The following is a 20,082-nucleotide window of genomic DNA, read 5'->3' as shown; positions in this document are numbered from 1 at the left end:
AAAAGATATGCATTTTAGTTACACAGTTGAACGCCTTCATTTTCCCATGAAACAAATGACTAGGCATTCTCGATCCTCGTGTTTTGAAAGTCACAATAGCATTCGGTAGTTACGCTGGTTTAAAAATCAAACCAAAGCATTGGCAGTCTTTCCTGCAGCACTTTCTTATACTTTCTTATTTTGCAATACACAGGAACCTCTTATGATTGCCTGTCACTAAGAAAACATATAAAATTAAACCCGTGGAAGATAGCCGGGTTTGCGTCGAGCACTCTTATTGGTTATTGCTGTTGCTTTTTGGGCCAGTATCCTTCAGTCCTATACAAATAGGCAACTAAAATCCAGTAGTGGTTCTTAGCGAGTGGTCACGATAACACACCCATAGAAACAGCGGCAGAGAGGGTAATTGCACCTACCCCAATAATTTCGTGGGAGGTAAGCTTTAAATCTAATCATTTAAATTAACAAAAGAAACTAGCAGATATGGTTCCTATCGATAGTCTAGTTAAGCAAGTTTCTTTGAGGTTAATAAATTAAATTTCTCAAAAGGAAGCTTAGACGCAAATGAATGTGTCGGAGCAAATTAAAATCTAAATCGACCTCAAAGCAAACCTAAAATAAAATCTACCAATTAGCACAAAGCCGGCGTGGTCATATCTGACCCTCTTAAATAATAAAAAAATAATTATATTTGTTCGGGTAAGTGAGACCATTCGCGCTAAAAACAGGGGATTTCTTGATATTGATAACGTGAGTAAGAAACAATAGAAGTAACCAAAACTATTGCGATCTCCCGGTAGTAAGAAAACGTGTGCTGGGGTTCCTGGCTATTCTATTTAATCAATTTGAAAAGAACTTTTTGTTTTCCTCGCATTATCTAAGCAGCAAACAAATGTGTAAACGGTATGCTGCTAGCATATGATTGCACGCTATTGTATGCCACAGTTCCTACAATTAATTACATACTATTTGATGCCAGTTTTTACAATTAATTGTGCAATATTTCATACAATCTATTGTAGCAGTAGAAACTACATTTTATTGTAAACACATACAAACGATATAAAATCAAAGAATAAGTAACAAAGAAACAGCATGATTATTTTTTCGCACACCAACATACTTCATATTCTCAACATGGCTATTGCGATTCTCAGTGAAGAACATTTTTTTTGTAAATTTACTTTCAACTTTTTTACTCACAATCTGAAGTTTGTTTTAAGATCAGAGATTATCAGGATTCTGTATGATTAGATATTCGTATGTCATTTTTTTTCACGTTCTGTACCAATTTCGGCATAATTTTATTTAAATATTGAACAAGGAACGTGACTCCCTATCTTCTATAGGCCCGGAAAATTAAAATCAAAACAAATTTTGGCGCGAATTTAATTTAGATAGTATAAGTTATTTTAAACAAAGTTTAGCATAATAAATTATGTACGAAACATTATTCGTCGATTTAAAGAAAAATGGTGAAGAAAAATAAATATTAGCGTGAAATTAATTTGGCGTTTTCACAGACCAAAAATCGACAATTTCGCCAAATTTTTGTCACGTAAATATATGTGGCTGTAAGGCATTCAATTAAGGAAAATATGCAGGCTCAAAAAATAAGATAGGAACGACAAAACGTTTGTCTCTACTTTTGATTGTACCTTGTAGAGCTAAACCTGCTCATTTTCACGGCTATATAATACACGCTTTTCTTTTATAAGAATATGGTTTATAAGAATCAGGCTGAGATTTCAGGTTAAGAAGAACAACATGTATATTGTTTAGAACAATAAAGAAATAGAATAATGACCAGTCTGGTTACAATTTTGATATAAAAATGTGTACTTTAAAGAAACAAATACATGGTCGTTCAGCATATATATTTTATGGTAATATTTCGACCTCCGTATCGGAGGTCTTCATCAGACTATACAAAAATTTTTAACAGTTGTCATTACATTGACATCAAATCGACGTCACTGCAACGACTTCCGTTTAAGGTACGCGAACATTGGCTTCGAGAATTTCGTCGTCACATACTGACCATCGTCTAGATTAAGACCATGTTCACTACGCGGTGACGTGTCCTGGAACTGTATTTCCAATGCTTCGCGTACCTTACGATCAAATTTATTAAATTCTTGTTTTAGCATTTTCGCAGCGTCCCAATCATAACCAGCATTAAAAATAGAGTGAAATGAAACTTCTGATGCGCTCCACTTTTCTTTAAAGATGGTCGCGTACCTTAAACGGAAGTCGTTGCAGTGACGTCGATTTGATGTCAATGTAATGACAACCATTAAAAATTTTGTACAATCTGATGAAGACCTCCAATACGGAGGTCGAAATATTACCATAAAAATATATATGCTGAACGACCATGTATATGTTTCTTTAAAGTATTAACATACGTTCACATGAACATGTCGTTTAAAGAGTTAAAAATAGTGTGTATATACTTTTGCTAATATTTTTTTGTATTTTGTTTATACTTATATTCTAAAATTTACACTGAAGAAGTATGTATGCTTAAACTGTATAAATCGATCTTCAATTCATTGCTCATCCTCAATCTTAACCTTGAAGACAAAGCTTTAGTTATTATTTGTGAAAGTTTGGTGCTGTCACATTATGGTTGAATATTGCACAAAATTTAAGTTCTGAGATAGTTGCTGCTGTGTTCACAAACGAGGAAGTGCTGAAAATGAGTAAAAATATTTGTGACCAGGTCTACAATCTATTGGTTAAAAAAAGTTAGTAAGAACATGTCTTCCCTATGAGATCGCAGAAAAAGCTAGTTTTCATATCATTGCCACAATACATTGTCAATCTTATTATGATCATGTTTATGTAACTTGTTTCTTCTCTTTTATAACCATTATCATCATCATTTTGGTTTAACGTCCATTTTCCATGTTAGCATGAATTGGCAGGCATTAATAATGTTCTAAACTGTGTTAGATCTAAACTCAAATTATTCTGCATCATGTCTGTCCTTATTACCTCCTGCCTAGTCTTTCTTTTTCTACCTCATGGCTTTGTCCAATGCATTGTCAAGTCGACACTGTCTTACGTAATCTTCCTCCTCCATTATATCTAAGTGCGTCAACCAACACAATCTTCCTATCAGTCCTTGTTAACAACAGGTAAAAATCTTCAGTGTATGTTGTGCTTCACTGCACATGTCCATCTACCGCACAACATACACTTTTTTGCACATACGTCATACAATCAACTTTAAAAGTTGATTGTATGACTTTTTTTTTTTTTTTTTTTTTAGGCAAAACATACTTCTATGCAAAAAGGCAAACCTCAAAAAATTTTCTATAGTGAAACATGAAAAAAGGGCCAATCTCTTAACTAGGACCCATTCCTCCATATCCATCATGAAGAATACAACTAGACAATAGGCAAAAGAAAGTTAAAACTATCACCCTCATAATTCATTTAAATGGTAACTGGTGCATTTGCGAGACAAAAGAAATTAAAAAAAAACGGTTAAAAAAACTTGTTTTGCTATTTCCCGAAATGCTGATTTTGAGATTGACCCTTTTGTCATATCAACAACGCTCGATTGACACGTGTGTTAACAAAGGAATTCTGAACCTTTTTCCATACATTTTTCTCACTAATTGAATTGTTAATCCTGACACGACTCCTTAACTAGTCACTCATCTACACCTATTTTTTTCATAGCCCACCAAAAAACTTTACATGTCACTCTCTATCTTTCTCTAAATCTACAAAAGCAAAATAGAGATTCTTTCTTTTTCCTAAATAATTTTCCTGAAGTTGTCCAAGAAAAATTATTGCATCTCTAGTGCCACGCCCTGAAACAAAACCAAATTGCATCTTATCTATATATATTCCCTCTCTTAATAACTTATCAATTACTTTTAGTACAGGAGCTCTCAACTGATCACCCATAAGGAACAAAATTTTGAAATTGATCTGCTACATCATTGTAAGCTTAGTCAGCAGTTTTGCCCATAGAGAAAAAATTGGAATTTTCCAGGGTAGTTGTATAACCTTTAAAGAGTCAATAAACAACAAAAGGTTACTCCAAAACTTTACTTCCCCCTAGTGAGCTGCCTTTTTTAGTCCTGATCTCTGAAGCCCACAAACCTTATCCGGAAAATCATTGCATTTAAGCCTTACAATTTTACTATTTAGAATCATAATTTTCATTAACAATGGTGGAGGTTCACTAGGAAAATTCAGTTTCAACTTCTGTTAAAAGAAAATTTTAAAAAAAACATTTGTTGATTTCAGCAGGATTCATGTGAATGTTTTTGTTTTATAAACACATTTCTGATATTAGTTGTGATTACAAATTCTTCATTGTTTTGAATGAATATTTTTGGAAGAAAATCTTTAAAAAAATCGATTATAATCATTAAAAAGATAGAAGTCTGGAACCATTTTTTGTATGGCATTATGGCTTTTTTAATTAGTTGAAGGTGAGATTTTTTCGTTTTATCTAATCTTTGTTGGTGTTATCTCATTTAAATTTGGAGTCGTGAAAATTTAGAAATTTAAAATTGGAATCGTGAAGATTTCAATCTTTTGATTTATATATTTTACTATATTTAGCAGCGTAAAGAAATCAAGATGGAGGCGACAATAGGATGAACTTGTTTTTACTTTTAGAAAACTTTCAAGATAATTTAAAATTCAGATTTCGCAATAACTCTTTTCTTATTTATGCAGATAACGATTGTCTCCCCGTTATCTACATAAATTAGAACGCAAAAATAGAGAAAGTCTTTAATACCGTGTCCGGAGGTTGGTTAACTTTTAGGAAACACACGTCGTAGAAAAGAGGTTAAAGGTTCATTCCTGAATAGGTTGCATTGGTTTTAGTTGTAATATTCAAAGTTAATTTAAGTTAGTGAAAGTCGATAGTACAATCTTAGATTTTACGTTTTTACGTTATTGTTCATTATTACTTGAACAACCAATTTTGATCTCTTTCCAAGGCAAAACAATTGAATATTACGCTAGGATGCTAGTCACTCTGGATAACACTATCCTTTAAAAATAAGCTGGATTTCAGTATACACAGACGTATTTACCGTCTCTGCAATAGCACCTGACACTTCAACAGCCTTTCCAATCTTCATTTCATAATAACTTTCACTACCCATTTAGCCTTGATCTGCATGGCTGCCTCTCTATTGGATCATCGTCAGGCAAATACCGAAAAAGCTTCCTGGGAACCAGGTTGCATATGGACTAATGCCTTATAAACGATTGTACTATGATTATTCTTTTTTTTTTATTTTAACTAATGGCTGCAATATTTCAGCTTATTATTCTGGTTCACAGCTTCGAAGAACCTCTGAAAAAAGACGGGCTAACTACTTTCCCATTGGGAATAGCTCAACTTGCAGTTGTTTACAATACAGCTGAATCTAAATGACAACAAATACGTCTGGTATGGATCAAAAGAATAAACCTTGGAAGTATTCAAAATAATTGTTTTATCAATAACAATAATATTTACAAAAATAAACAAACAGACAAACAAACAACGAGCAAACAAACAAACAAACAAACGAACAAACAAACAGGAACAAGCAAACAAAAACAAACAATTTATTTTTCCGGAATAAACGTCCTCTGGAACTCAAGTTTCACATGATATTTTTGTGATAATCATTTTGCATAGCTAACTTTTTATGTATTTTATTCTTAAAAATATTCATCTTGGAGTGTACGCTTGTAACATGTACACAAAAGTTTCGTCTTCCTTAGCACCGCAAAGAAACTCTTCCAAGCTAAGTTCACCATCTTTATTTTTGTCCATCTTGCTAAAAATTTTCAAAACATTTGATTTCGACAATCTACAATCATCAACAGCTCCTGCCATTTTTTGTACCGCTTTTACGATGCTAATCATTTCTGATTGGCTAATGTAACCGTTACCGTCTATATCGTATATGTTGAAGGCCCACTCTAGCTTTTCTTCCACTGTTCCTCTTGTGGTGACGGAAAGCGAACAGATAAACTCCCTGAAATCTAAAAATGACGTTTTCGAAAATGAAAGTTGATAGTTAAACGATATTTTTAACAAACTCAGCTGCTTTCATTACTGAATGTACTTTTAGATCACATCCTCTATTTCAAACACCCAAGGGTTCGTCAAATTTTTTATCGTTGACATATGTTTAAATCAAGTCGCAGATTACAAAAAGAGTTAACCAAAAACAGTTGGGACCACTACATGAATGAATTATTTTGTCAAGCAGGGTTGTCAAAAAAAGTTAGTTGCCTATTCTTAAAATAAAACTTTAGTGACATGGATGGTGTAATAAAAGCAGTGCATATCAAATATTTCTATCATTGTTGAGAAGTGACTTGTTTTAGTAGTTAATAAATTTAATTTGAAAAAATATACGGAGATGGTGTAATGGTAGCGCTGTCACCTTGAAATCATAAGGTTATTGGTTCCAGTCTCCACTTCTCTTCAGTTTACTTAGAGTGTTGTCAGCCTTATGGAAACCACCATTTACTGGCTTGTTTGACAATCAAGCAAATTAGAGCAATGCTATACCCATCTCTGGTAATGCAACTTAGTTACCATACGGTAAGGAGAAATAGCCAGCCGTTAGGATGAAATTTCCAAGAACGTTTAAACTTCCTTTTGGTCACTAATTTGTGGATTGGACAAATTTTAGTGATGAGTGACACTTTTGACTATTTTGAGTGACTATTTTGACACGAGATTGTGAAAAGAAAATAACGTCATGAATATTTTTATGTACATAACCAAATTAATAAAAGTAACTTTGCACCCCTTATAAAAAATTAATAAAAAAAAATTCTGTTTGAAATGGGATGAGAAAAATAATAAAGAAGTTCGTAATTGTTAGCTGCTAATTCTCCATTAATTTGTGGAATAACATTTTTTCTTTTTTTAATATTTTATGTGCATTCTCAGCGAGACGGGCATACATAGTCCGTATTTTTGCACATAAAAATGCAATATAAGGTACTTTCTGACCTACACCATTTCCTTAAAAACTAAGCTATTTAGTAAATTTATTATCATCACAATATCAAAAAGGAAAATAATCTCTGAAAACAGATTGCCTGATGCATGAACTTGTTTTGTATAGTGTGGAATATAAAACTTTGTAATTTAAAATGTCATATATGTACACAGCTAACTGCAGCTTTAAACTTCAAAAAAATCAGAAATATACATACCAATAGAAGCGTCCCCGTTTACATCAAATGTTCGAAACACATGCTCAGCAAATTTCTTCGCATTGCCAGATTCGTAGAAGCTACTATAAAGCTCGGTAAATTGTTCTTTGTTTAACAGACCATCTGGACAATCTTTAATAAAACCATTGTACCAGCGTTTTAGTTCTTTTTCATCAAAATGTGTATGTTCTGTTAACTCTCTTAATTCTTCTGGTGGTATCTTGCTCCCGCCTTTTCCCATGATCTTGTTGCCTTAGTTTTTTCCTGATTCTTTATATGAATTTCAATGTGCACTAAATTTTCCAAAGCCACCACTTTTTTTAAAGATTACACTATCGAGGTGATCGGTAAACCTGGTTTTTTTGATAAATTTTTTAGTTGATCTAAGAAAAACGAAGCCTGTATATATACTAGTATATTAAGAGCATTGTTTAATATTAGACAGAATATTCTACATAAAGATGGACAAATTTCAAAAATTCCCCCCATACGTAGCTAACAACTGACTTCTGATAAAATAGACTCGTTTTTGTCCATAGAAGGCTTATAACGTAAAAACTTCCTTTAGTTGAATTCGCAGTCTCAAGCATCGTTCCTTGTTGTTTAGGCCAATTTTAATTCAGTATCTATGTGGCGAATTATTGGTAAAGGGAGCATGGACGTATCTACGTATCGATTTCTCCGAACTGCAGCGTGGTTAGACATCGGCAGAGTTAATAAATAAAAACAAACAGAATAACATTAAACTCATACAAACAAATTTAGATGCAAAACATATCAATAAAAATAAATAAATATATAATCTATAATACCCGTATACGTCTGTCCGTCCGTCTGTCTCTCACGCGAAATGGTAGTTTAGCTGCGCAGGTAGCGACACGCACAAAATGCGGTATAAAAGGGACGGGCAAACCAGTGGATTTTTCCACGGGCTAACGACTAGTTATAAAAATTAACCCAATTTCACTTTCTTTAATCATCATTTATCAAAACTAAAACAATAAATAATAATCAACTAACACACAATTTAATAGTTAACAAAATAAAAGACGTTAAACACAACAAAAAAGTTCTTTAAACTGCTATTCATTTTAAAATAAAGTTGCGGTTTTTAAGTGCAGACCAAAAAATAATACACACTCTGGTAGGTACTTGGTAAAGTACTGCACGAACAATTGTTACGACTATGACCCGATTAAAAAATATTTTCTTTGATCTATAAAAATAAAATTTCTTCAAATCAACAAGTTGAAGTTTACACTTGCCTGTAAATGACAATTTTAATTCCGAAACAACTTTTTGTAATAACAAGTTCCATGCTTATAGAAACATATGTGAGATTTCCTGTCCTAATCTTCTTTATAAAGATTATGACAGGAAATCTCATTAATTTGTCATTACAATATTCTTTGAGATAGATTAAAATGAAGTAATTTTAGAAACCTCACTTTCTCTGAATGCCGGACTGTTACAAAAAATAAGATTTATTGTTATAGTTAAAAATAATTAACCTTTTCAGAGGGAGGGGGGGGGGGGGGGGACTGCCGGGTGTTGTTTAGAATTTCGTGGCATTTACCCTGTTGATGCGTTAGAAGTGTTCGAAGGCACCGCCAATATACCAATCTCATTGTTTTAGGTTAAACTTGTGGAATTTTTTCATACCACGTTACCGAAACATTAATAAATACACCTTCCGTATTGTCAGCTTTTATTTAACCCTATTATATTAACATCAAATTTTTTACTCTAGTGTAGCACCGAGACAGGGGTAGGAGTGGTGGTGGTTGAAGAGAACGGCACAAAGTGCCTGCGAGCCGTAACTCTGGAAATACAAATCAGCTTAATTATTAAAACTTACACAGTTTTATTTACACACTCACACTCTAGGTAAAATATTAATTCAATGACGTCAAAGGGAGCTGAAATGACGTCATATGCACCAAAAATAAGGCCATTTACCTCGCAAATTACAAAATTATTATTTTATCACAAGAAATCAAAGTTATGTTTAGTCAAGAAGGGTGTGGTCACCTTATCCCTCTTCGGTGCTAAAATGTTTATATTAAACTGTAACATGAAACTTTCATTGTCGTATAAGGATCGCTAAAAGTATGTATCATTCCTCATCGAAGTAAGGTCAAGAGTTTTTCAAATAGTTTCTGAAATCACCCACAAAGAAAAATTTGTGACATTATTGCAGAGATGAATGACATTGCAGAGATGATGACATTGCAGAGATGATGACATTGCAGAGATGAATGACATTGCAGAGATGATTGCGCTGCAGAGATAATGACATTGCAGAGATAATGACACTGCAAAAATAAATTCAAGATTTCTAATGATCAGAATATCTTTTGTGTGCTGTATATACTGATTAGGACTGTTACTAAAAACATATCTTGATCAACTGCCTCTTCCAGTGTGAGAACGTTCAACTTTTTTGTCAAATAACATAAGAGCATCCAAGTACCATTGAGATCAATTTATTTATAAAAACCAATCACTGTTTATATCAATTTTCTTTAATCGTTTGTTTTTAAAATATCAAATGCCACCAATCTTTTTAAATTCAGTTAGCTGTAAAATTTCAGGACTTCAATTTATTGTTTTGTTACAAAAAAAAAATCGATATTGCAAATCTTCGAGATGAAATATCATAAATTATGGATGAGTCTGTTAACAAAACACTTATTGAAAACATATGTTGTGCGGATAAGTTCGAAAATTCTTTCCCTTTAAAAATTTCTTCAAAATATTTTAGTACTGTGACGTTAACAGGATTATGCTGGCGGAACGAATTTAATATACCTTCGAGAATGTTATTGAATGTGGGCTTTGGTAAACAAACAAATGAATAAGCAAATGAAGGAACAAATGAATGAATGAATGAATAAATGAACGAATGAATGAACAAAAAAATGAATGAATGAATGAATAAATAAATGAATGAACGAGTAAATGAATGAATAAACGAATGAACGAACGAATGAATGAATGAATGAATGAATGAATGAATGAATGAATGAACGAGTTAGTGAGTGAATAAATAAATGCGTGACTAGACATCCCATTTCGCACTGTCGCGCCCAGCTATGGGCACTTAATAGAGCTTAAGTCTCTAAAAAGAAAAATAACTCAAGTAATAAATATATATACACAACAAACCAACTTCTTATGTGAACAATATTTTACAAAAGTAATGTCCCTTCGAATTGAAAACAATAAAAATCAATTTAAAAATACCGTTTACAAGAGAAATTCTCAAAACGCATACTTCTAGAAATACGCTTGTTATGACACTCTTATCTACTTGAGTTGTTTTTACGAAGGTTGAAATATTTCAGAAAAAACTTAATCAGTTGAATCTAGGAGGATATACAATTGTTCTGCTCATGTCGCGAAAAGCAACGCTATCGACATCTTTTTATCTACGAAACTATTTTAAGAAAAAATCTGGAGAGGAGAACTAAGCTCCTCCCTTGATGTTAATTACGCTTTTGAACAATCACGAAAAAGAGAGAGAAATCCAATCTGGATGAATTTGGACACTTAATTAACTTTGAGAGGTTTTTTTGGTTACGTAACATGCGACGAAAGACAGACCTTTTTCTTGTTAATCAGATTTTTCTGTAAAATTTATAATTCGGTCATTAAAGAAATGTCTCGTTCTTCTGAAGATTTTGTAGTGGAGTGTTTTGATCAAAAGCAGAATAACCTCAGTATAAAAACTCACGTAGCTATTTTAAGATTTCAGTACGCTTTTCAGAAACAACATGAAAAATAAAAACTCTGAATTTTTAAAGGCATAGTCATTAATAACCTTTTAAGTTAGTTCAATGTTAAATTATTGACATTCCACACTAAGCATAACAGCATACTCTTTTGGAATCGAGCACCAAGAATCAAGCAAGTAACTCACTGTACTTTCTCACCCTGGGTTGGCTGTTACACACACAGAAAGAAATATTTTTGGGTGATAAGGCAGATTGCAAATGTAGCTCCCGTAGTTGCGCACATGTAGCTTTAAATATCACTTTTCCAACAAGAAGGCTCGTCTCAGAAAAGTTAAGAAAATATTTTCACAGGCTGATATATTTGCCAGCACATTTTCTTTGTAAATGTTCAAGAATGTCTTTCAGGTTGAATTTTGCTACATTTCACTCCAAATATTCTTTGTGTAAAAGTAAGAAACCGAGAAACGCGTTTGCTCTGATCACAATAAAATATTCATTGCATACATTTTCACTTTGACTGGGAAAACTTCACTCTCTGTTTCATTTTTAAAGAAAGTTTAATTTAAAAATTTGGCATTCTATATTTTAAATTCTGTTTTATCTTTGATGTGACATTAAGACGTAAAAAGATATCATTTTATTGACCATAAAAAATTAATTCTTCGCAAAATTGTTCGCAGCTACCTCACTATTCACAGTGATTTCGTCGAAACCTTCCCCCCTTTTTTCATATTATATCTCTATTTACACTATTTCTTTTCCTAATTGTTCCAAAGTACAGTGGAATATCTCTTGAACTCGAAAGGGACCAAAAAATTTGTTCGAGATAGAGAAAGTTCGAGATAAAGAAAGGAAAATACCTTAGGCGGATCACAAAGAGATCGAGACTTCGAGATTGAGAGAAGTTCGAGATAGAGAGATTCCACTGTATAAGAAAGGAACAAGTTTTTATCTTTAATTTTCGTTCATTGAAATTTTGTTAAATTAAAAAGTCATTAAATCATTATTTTTGTAAAAAAAATTTCATACCTGAATATTTTTCCTTGATTTCGCATCGCAACTAGAAATTACTATGTTTTCTGAAGAATAACTTCTACGCTTTGTTTGCATCTTTTTTCTCAACCTCGTATCATATTATCTGGTATTTTTTGGTTTGTAGAAATTGGGATAGCGAGTTACACTATCTCCGAGATAACCTTTTGAACACAAGGAATAGTTTCTCAATTTCATAATATTCTACCTTTAGAAGCAAATCTGATATTGGTTCGATATTCACACCTTTTAAAGAATCCTATCACGCAATAGCGAGAATTCCAAGTTGAAATCAATTCCCGTTACTAAGTTTGTTTATAATTAAATTTAGTCTGACAGATTTTCACGATATGAATCTCCCCACCCCCCTCAACCGAAAGAAAAAAGAATTGCAACAGGGAGTATTCTATTTTTTAAATGGCTCTTTTACAAACTTTTCCTTCGTAACCAGCGAAAACGATATTTTTATGTACGATGTTCAGAAACTCCATCATCAGGAAACTTTACAATAAAACTGGTAGAAGGTATGAAACCCAATTTTTAAAATCATGCCGAAATTAAAAACTTTCTTTTCCCGAAATCTTTTCTGATAATCAACACAGGGTTGTTATTTTTTGTGAGAGTCAAAAGTGAGAACATTTTAAGTGCATTTTCAGACGTTTGTGAGGAAAAAAAGCAAGATTTAAAGGATTTTGAAATTCTCCCGAAATTGAAAAGATACGACTCGAATTCTTACGTCTCCAGGCTTACAACAGCTCCTGTAGCAGTAATTTCCATAAATTCTTAAACATACAAAAAAGGCCTTGTTTGGCGAATAAGTAGCTATATTAAAATTATACTAACGATATGTTCAAAATTATAAAAATAACAATTTACAATTAGCAAAGGATTATCTGACATTTATAAATTGGATATAATTTTTCTACATTCAAAAAGATTTTTATTGTAGTGTTTTTTTGATTCGAGATAGAAGAAAAAGGCTACCGCCAGAAAACTTGTTCACGGGTTTAATTTGATTAGCGCATCCACTCCCCCTATCGAAAGCCCCTATAACGCTTAACAACTTAACGAGCGCCCTTCTTGAACAAGCGCCCTCCTTGAATGAGCGCTCTTCTTAAACAAGCGCCCTCCTTGAACAAGCGCCCTCCTTGAACAAGCGCCCTCCTTAAATGAGCGTCCTTCTTGAACAAGCACCCTCCTTGAACAAGCGCCCTGCTATTTTTAAGAAAGAGGCGCTTACTCAATATTCAGTAGTAAGTACAGATTGTCCAATTAGGCAACAAAAAACCTTTAAAAAACTTCTGGGTAAGCACCTTCCCTGAAAAGCAAAATATTAAATAAGCCACCCAGGGCGCTTAATCGAGTCTTTACAGTAAAAGGGTATAATTATATAAGAAAGATTAATATAATATAATAGATATAAATAAAAAATTAATATACTCGACTTTAACAGATGAAATTTTATATAAACACAATTCGATAACAGATAAGAAACCTTTACATCAACAAAGTTAGGCTATCAATGACTTCATGTGGCAATCTGCACGAAAATCTATGTTTTTCAGAACGTATGCAAAGCAAACAACGAGAAGGAAAAGCAAACAGGGCAAAGAGAGTGTTCGAAAGTCATTAGTTCCTGCTAATGAACTTACCGATACACCTTACCCGAATTATTTGTTTCTGTGAAAAAACGACGAACAACCGACCTACGACGTTTTTGCATTTTTTGAGCTTTTCTGATTTACTTCAAAATTGACACAGATCCCTTTTGATGTGTTTAGACCCGTTATTTTGTTTCAAAAACTATAATATTTAGGAAACGAGTAATGGTATTTTTTAGAAACGTAGAAAAAACGACCTAAAATAGTCAGAGATGCGCAGTTTATGCATGAAATCTTATAAGCAAAAACACAACACAATATATAACAATACAGTAAATACATCAGGCGCCAGCAAAACATGGGTAAAAAAATATCAGTGTTTTAAGCGCTGTTTCACAACTCTGCTATCAAACTCCCAACATTGCGAACTTCTGTGTTACGTCATCGCAGTAACCTTCGTATATTCACTCATTCGAACTCAGTTTAATAATGTACATCGTCGAGTTCTTGTTCACCTAAATGAATTTCAGATGGCAATCCTAAACCCCTTTTTCTTTGTTTTCGCTTACGACACATGTAGCATACACCAAGTAATAGCACAACAAGAACTACCACCATTACAGATAATCCAATTTTTAAAGATTTATGTGAATCTGTCTCCTTTGTGCCTAAATAAAAAATACCAAAACATAAAAAAACACGTTTTTATGAAAGCACTGTAATCGGCGGAAAATGAAAATTAGACATTTCCGCGCTCTGTACGGCCCCGGCCCCTGGAGGTCATTTGAAAACGCAGTAACGTATATTGCGACTAAACATTATCGGAATCATTACATTAGGGGTTTGAGTGAGGGTTACGCCTGGAACATGGGTTTATAAATGGTAGCCACACACACACAAGAAAACACATTTCTCTCAATTTTCCGGGACCATTTAGCAAAATTCCCGGACAATCGTCAAATTCATTTGTCAAGCTATATGCCAAAACCTCTTCTTTTTGAAGTGCAGATAGAAGATGAGTAGATATTGAATTATCTAACTGTTTTTATCTGTTTCTAGAAATGGATTTCAATCACTAAAATCTTAGAATTAGAAGGGAACAAGTTTTGGCAGAAAAATTTGTTTAACTCTCAGATGCGGAACCACATACCACACAAGCTTAGAAAACATAAAGGTTCATACGTACAAACGTTCTCTCTTGTGACCCAAAATTCTGTATGTAACAGAGGAAACGCATCCGAATGAGTAGGATAATGACGTAACAGCTGTAAAGATATAAACATATTATGACAAAGAAAAAAACAATGGATTTTGATGTTGGTTTTTTTACGTTGTTAGATTTTTAGAATGGCTTAAGTTAAATCTACAGCATAAACATTCTCTAATTTTTCAATTGAAAGAACTCAAGACATATACTTCCTGTTACTTGCAAGGAGATATATTTAAAAAATGTCAACTAAAGGTATTAGATTTTTTCAGATTATCAAACATACTGAAGCAGAGAATGCTTGTACATTTTACATGTATTCTAAATATTCAATCCTCAAGTTCATCTAAATACTGTATATTTTATTTTAATAAACTTTAAGGAAAGAAACAAACAACGAGAAACTCTTACCACAATATGAACCATTCCAATATCTTCCTCTTCATGCACATACAAACTAATTGTACCACTATCCAGGTATAAATATCCATCTCTATTAGTAGGAATTGGGGTACCAAATGTACCTGGTGGTTTAGTAAGACGGAGTATCACAGCATTTTCACTATCATGCCAATCATCTTCGTGATCAGCTCTTAATGTCTCCACCACAGTGTATGGAAATTCATAAGAACTGTTCAACATATACGCAGTAAACAAAACTTCAACATTGGATTTGCAAATGTCTAAAGTCACATTCATATGCACTGTTCGAATGTCTAATAACTCAAATTCATCTTCACCATAAATCCATGGGACATAACATGATTGTGACAAAGAATTTACATCACCGGTGGTGCAATTCGCCAATGGACATATCATTCCAAGTTCATTAAAAAATGTATCGTTTATCATCAATGCATACTCATCTCCTGATGTGCAGTTATAATAGAGCTTGACATTGTAATTCTCTGGATCATCAAGAGAACTCATTTCCATTTGCAGTCCACAATTACCGTTTTTCTTACCTACATATTTGTCTGTTTTATTAGATGTATACACCTTGAGCAATTCATCGCTCGTGTCTGGAAATACAAGCACATTTGTAGCGTACGGGACAGCGCATGCGTCGAAGAGAATTATATATACACCCCCTTCTAGTTTTCCATTGCTTTTCTTCATCCAACATAACGTTGAGAATTCGCCAGTACGAATAGAATCATTGCAGATAGGTTGCGGCTTGAAACCAGTATTAATATCTGAAATGAAAACTTTCACGATAACAATCTTCAATACATGTGAAAATAGATCGAAGAAAGAATTGCATTTAAGTAAGATTTTTTGAGAGTAACATTTTTAAAAAAGTTGGCAAAAATATGTCCACTTAAAAAATCTCCACAGAAGTATATAATTTGCATTAAAAAATTCACACTTTTTATCTCATTTAAAGTTGTCTAAACATTTATATAACACGATGACATTTACTGATGTGAAAGAGTTTTTCATTCAGGTATATACATCATTTTATATATATGGAATTACTAGGCATTCTCCGGCAGACATAAAAAAATTCCACACGACTTATAGACGTCACTCTTCTTCTATTTATAAGCCTGTGCAAAAACGAGAGATTTTAAGAAGTATATTAAAAATGTTTGTGAGAGGTAAAACACACTAATAAAAAAAATTAACTCACAAAAATTAACACAAGAGAAAAATCTCTTCTCATGGTAATTACACTAGCTCGCAGATGCTAGGGTATTCAAATACAGCTGTCCGTCCCAAAATGGAAATTTTTGGCTCTCTGAGCACCGACACGGGAGTAGTCGTGTGTTCGAATCTCGTCTTGGTAACTATTTTTACTTTTTTTTTTCTTTTTACTATCTCGCCCGCGAGGATAGGTTTCCAACTCGTAACTGGTATGCCGAACATGGTGGTGACATCAAAATTTTGATTTTTTGTCACCTAAATGTCATTTTAGGCCAAAATTGGTCCGAAATTAAAACTACTTTATTTTCGACAAAATTTGGCACAGTTAACAAAAAAAGTATGCTAAACATGATGGTGACATCAAAATTTTGTCACCTAAATGCCGTTTAAGACCATAAACGTTTCAATCGCGCGATAACCATGAATGATAGGCTGTATTTTTGTTAGCAGAAATTGTAGAATTGGGCCGCATTGTGGATGTTTCATAGTTGTGCATTTTTAATAGCGAGATAGTTTATGCAGCGCCTGCATCTTGTTATTTTTACTTCGCCAATTTTTCATGAAAATATGTTAATACTTTTGTTATGCATAATTTTCGGGCAGGATTTAAATTAAGATTTCTTAGTGTTAGCTCTCATAAAGAAATAAACATCTCCAGTGAAAAGTCGCTTGCCACTTCACTTAAATTGTGATATTAAACATATTTTTAAGGATAGGTTTGAAAACCCTTTTAGTGAAGCAGACGTACACAAATTTTTTTTTCTCACAAAAGGTCCCCTTCCACTCTCACGTTTTATTGAATGGATCATTATGAAAATGTTAGTATACACAGTAAAAAAAAAACAAATTGTAAGCATACCTCTGCCTTGATGTGGTTCATTGCATTGATCATAAAACATGTAAAAATATGGTTCAAGAAGTAACGTTTCTGTAGATGAGTTATTTCTGTACTTTTCAATATCAACCAAGTACATCTAAACATTATATATACTATGTATACAGTACAGAAGTCTCAGAATAAAAAATTTACTAACTTATAATTTCTTATTACTCATTGTAAGGTTAATATATAATACTGTAATACATCATACATCCAATGTTTCGAAGTTTGTCATTGCATATTAAAAATACCAGCAAACAAAATACTGTTAAACATGAAAGCATTGCCTAATAAATACATACTGGTAACTGTTCAAGACAAGTGGCAATTTTAAACTGCTGGTTGTCGTGTAAAAACAAAATATAAACACCGAACTTACCATTACATGTAACTGTGCTTTCCTATAGTCGTGCGGATGTATTGCTGGTTTTTTATGCATTTCCACAATAACACCCATACCTGGACGACTATCTGTAAAAGAAATGAATATATCAATGTGTAAATATCAAAGATTATCCACTAAAATATAAACAGAAACCATTGAGATACTTTTAAATCCAGGTAGTTTTGCACACTGGCATTCTTGTTAGGTCACGTATGTCAATAGATCATTCATTTTTAGAGAAGTCTATACCTGTTGTTTTCATTGTATAGAGCCTGAAACGCTGATTGAGAGAATGTTTAGAAATTTGACAAATGGGTATCAGGTTTAAAGTTTTATGTGGGTATCAGGTTTAAAGTTTTATGATTACGTTATAAACCAATCCATTCTGAAAAGGATTTGGACCTAGTTTTTGGAAACTTACCTAATTTGATCCCATATTGTTCCTAGTTAAACATGCAATGACATATGATTGATGTCACCACCCTGTTTCTATATTCTCAAAGACTGCATTGTATTGGTTTCGTTAATTTAAATTAGGATATTGACGTTAAATAAGTGTTAATGACGTTGTAACATTTAATTTGCTAATTAATAACACTTGATACATAATATCTTTCTACATCAAAGGAAAGCAAATAATCCATTGCTTGTCATAGACAAGAAGACACAGTTTTAGTGTACAAAAAACAAGTACCGTCTTTTAAAACAAAACGCAAGGTTAAACAAACAACCACTTACTTATTGGAATTGGTTTTTCAATATCTGACAACGTTACAGCATGAAATGAAGTCTTGTTTTTTATATCGATGATTGTTACTCCTATGGCTGTCGCATTGTAACATGGGTTAGCAGACAATATGTATAGTATGCCATCTTTGTTACAAACTGCATCAAAAGTTGTGACTTGTTTACATACGTCCTCACTAGCATTTGTGAACCTGGCCAACACTAAAAAATAATATCTATATTATATACCCGTATATATGTCTGTCCGGCACGCCAAATAGTAGCTTAGCTGCGCAGGTAGCAAAGCTACCATTGTGCAGTATAAAAAGAACGGGAGAACCTGTGGATTTTTCCACGGGCTAACGACTAGTAATGCATAATATTTGTCCACTGAGAAATCCAGTAAATAAAAATAAAAAAGCTAAATTTAAAATTAGTTATATCAGTATGGCTCTTCCATGAACAAAATTTTTTTAAAAATTCTTTACAAAATTTGGCTGGAGAATGCTTATGCTGGAAAATCTTTATAAAGGATGCATAGGATGATCTACTTTCAATGAAGAGTAAAGGAGATATTGGGCTTAAAGTTTTTTCTATGATTTCATCAATTTCTAGACAGAAGGATTGGTACTGCTTTGGGTATTACCTGCACAGAAAGAAGTCAATTATTTTCGAATTATTTGGCTTTAAAGTTTTAATTTTGTGCAATGCCATGGATTCACTACTTTAATAGAAAAAACTGACATCATTTTTTTTATTTAGTGTCAACACAACATGTTAAACTTGAGATTATACATACATATTTACAGACAGACACAGCATATTGCTAAGATGAATCTGTATTTGCACAGACGGTTCACGCATAGATCAAATGTATGTGTGCTTAAACAAGTAAACTGGATTCTAATAGTTGTGTACATCTTCTTGTTTTAAACTCAATTCATTGTACTCTGTTACCCATACAGAAGAAAAACTTACCAGCAAGTAGAAAAAATGTATAGTAGATTGTGTTCATTTTATGTTTCCCAGTTTCGCAAAATATATTCTACTGAAAACAAAAGAAACAAGATATAGCACTTTTGTCTTGGATAATTTTTAATAACATTAAAACAAAACTTAAAGTTTCTTATTACCGTGGAAAGTTTATCATTTCTTGAACATGTTCAAGAAACGATAAACTTTCCACGGTAATATGAATACTGAACAGACAAACCGAAATAATATCTTCAATAATTAAAGTTTCTTATAACAAATAGACATTGTTCAGGCTTAACAAAAGATTTGGCAATATTTTAGTTTGATTTTGCTTTTCTGAATCAACCAAAGTCATGTTAATTTAATTATTGTTAGGTAAAAAACCTGGCACCGTGGTATAAGTGCACAGTGTTTGAGGTAAATTTTTTATGGTTTTGCTGAACAGCATATAGATAAATTCCAGCATGAGATGTAAACAAGGAAATTCATCTATGCAACTTCATGCTAGCTATTCAATTCGGAATAAGGTACCAGTTCCATGTTGAGAAACAGTGTCCATATTCAGAAACTTTTTTCTCTATTTTTTACTATACAGCAGAAAAAAATCAAATTTGAAAAAAAATTGTTAAAATTGTCACTCTTTCCCTCAATAAGTCAAAACCCATCACTCTCAGTTATCTTAA

At 32.8% G+C, this 20,082-nt stretch overlaps 2 protein-coding genes across 2 annotated transcripts; both read right to left on the bottom strand.

The window, feature by feature from the left end:
• Positions 1-5,463: 5,463 nt before the first annotated feature.
• On the bottom strand, positions 5,464-8,382 carry LOC130635767 (neurocalcin homolog). The gene is made up of 2 exons (XM_057445236.1): positions 7,210-8,382; positions 5,464-6,018 (listed from the first exon to the last, which is right to left on the bottom strand). The coding sequence occupies exons 1-2, from the start codon at positions 7,448-7,450 to the stop codon at positions 5,702-5,704; spliced, it is 558 nt and encodes a 185-aa protein (XP_057301219.1). The 5' UTR covers positions 7,451-8,382; the 3' UTR covers positions 5,464-5,701.
• Positions 8,383-12,620: 4,238 nt separating this feature from the next.
• On the bottom strand, positions 12,621-19,478 carry LOC130635766 (uncharacterized). Its single transcript, XM_057445235.1, has 7 exons — positions 19,403-19,478; positions 18,437-18,646; positions 17,693-17,784; positions 17,293-17,407; positions 15,198-15,982; positions 14,766-14,844; positions 12,621-14,247 (listed from the first exon to the last, which is right to left on the bottom strand). The coding sequence occupies exons 1-7, from the start codon at positions 19,437-19,439 to the stop codon at positions 14,063-14,065; spliced, it is 1,503 nt and encodes a 500-aa protein (XP_057301218.1). The 5' UTR covers positions 19,440-19,478; the 3' UTR covers positions 12,621-14,062.
• Between the last annotated feature and the right edge of the window lie 604 nt (positions 19,479-20,082).

This window comes from Hydractinia symbiolongicarpus, chromosome 3, assembly GCF_029227915.1.
Source record: "Hydractinia symbiolongicarpus strain clone_291-10 chromosome 3, HSymV2.1, whole genome shotgun sequence".
Lineage (NCBI taxonomy): Eukaryota > Metazoa > Cnidaria > Hydrozoa > Anthoathecata > Hydractiniidae > Hydractinia > Hydractinia symbiolongicarpus.
Note: the sequence above shows the minus strand (reverse complement) of the source record. Positions and strands in the feature narration are given on the sequence as shown.

Bases quoted from the DNA above. Each gene is read 5' to 3' on its own strand.
- LOC130635767 (XM_057445236.1), bottom strand. From the start codon at position 7,450: ATGGGAAAAGGCGGGAGCAAGATACCACCAGAAGAATTAAGAGAGTTA. The intron at 6,019-7,209 runs GTATGTATATTT...CGTCATTTTTAG, and splicing joins AAACGGGGACGCTTCTATTG to ATTTCAGGGAGTTTATCTGT.
- LOC130635766 (XM_057445235.1), bottom strand. From the start codon at position 19,439: ATGAACACAATCTACTATACATTTTTTCTACTTGCTG. The intron at 17,408-17,692 runs GTAAGTTCGGTG...TATAATGTTTAG, and splicing joins AAGCACAGTTACATGTAATG to ATGTACTTGGTTGATATTGA. The intron at 15,983-17,292 runs GTATGCTTACAA...TTTTCATTTCAG, and splicing joins TGAACCACATCAAGGCAGAG to ATATTAATACTGGTTTCAAG.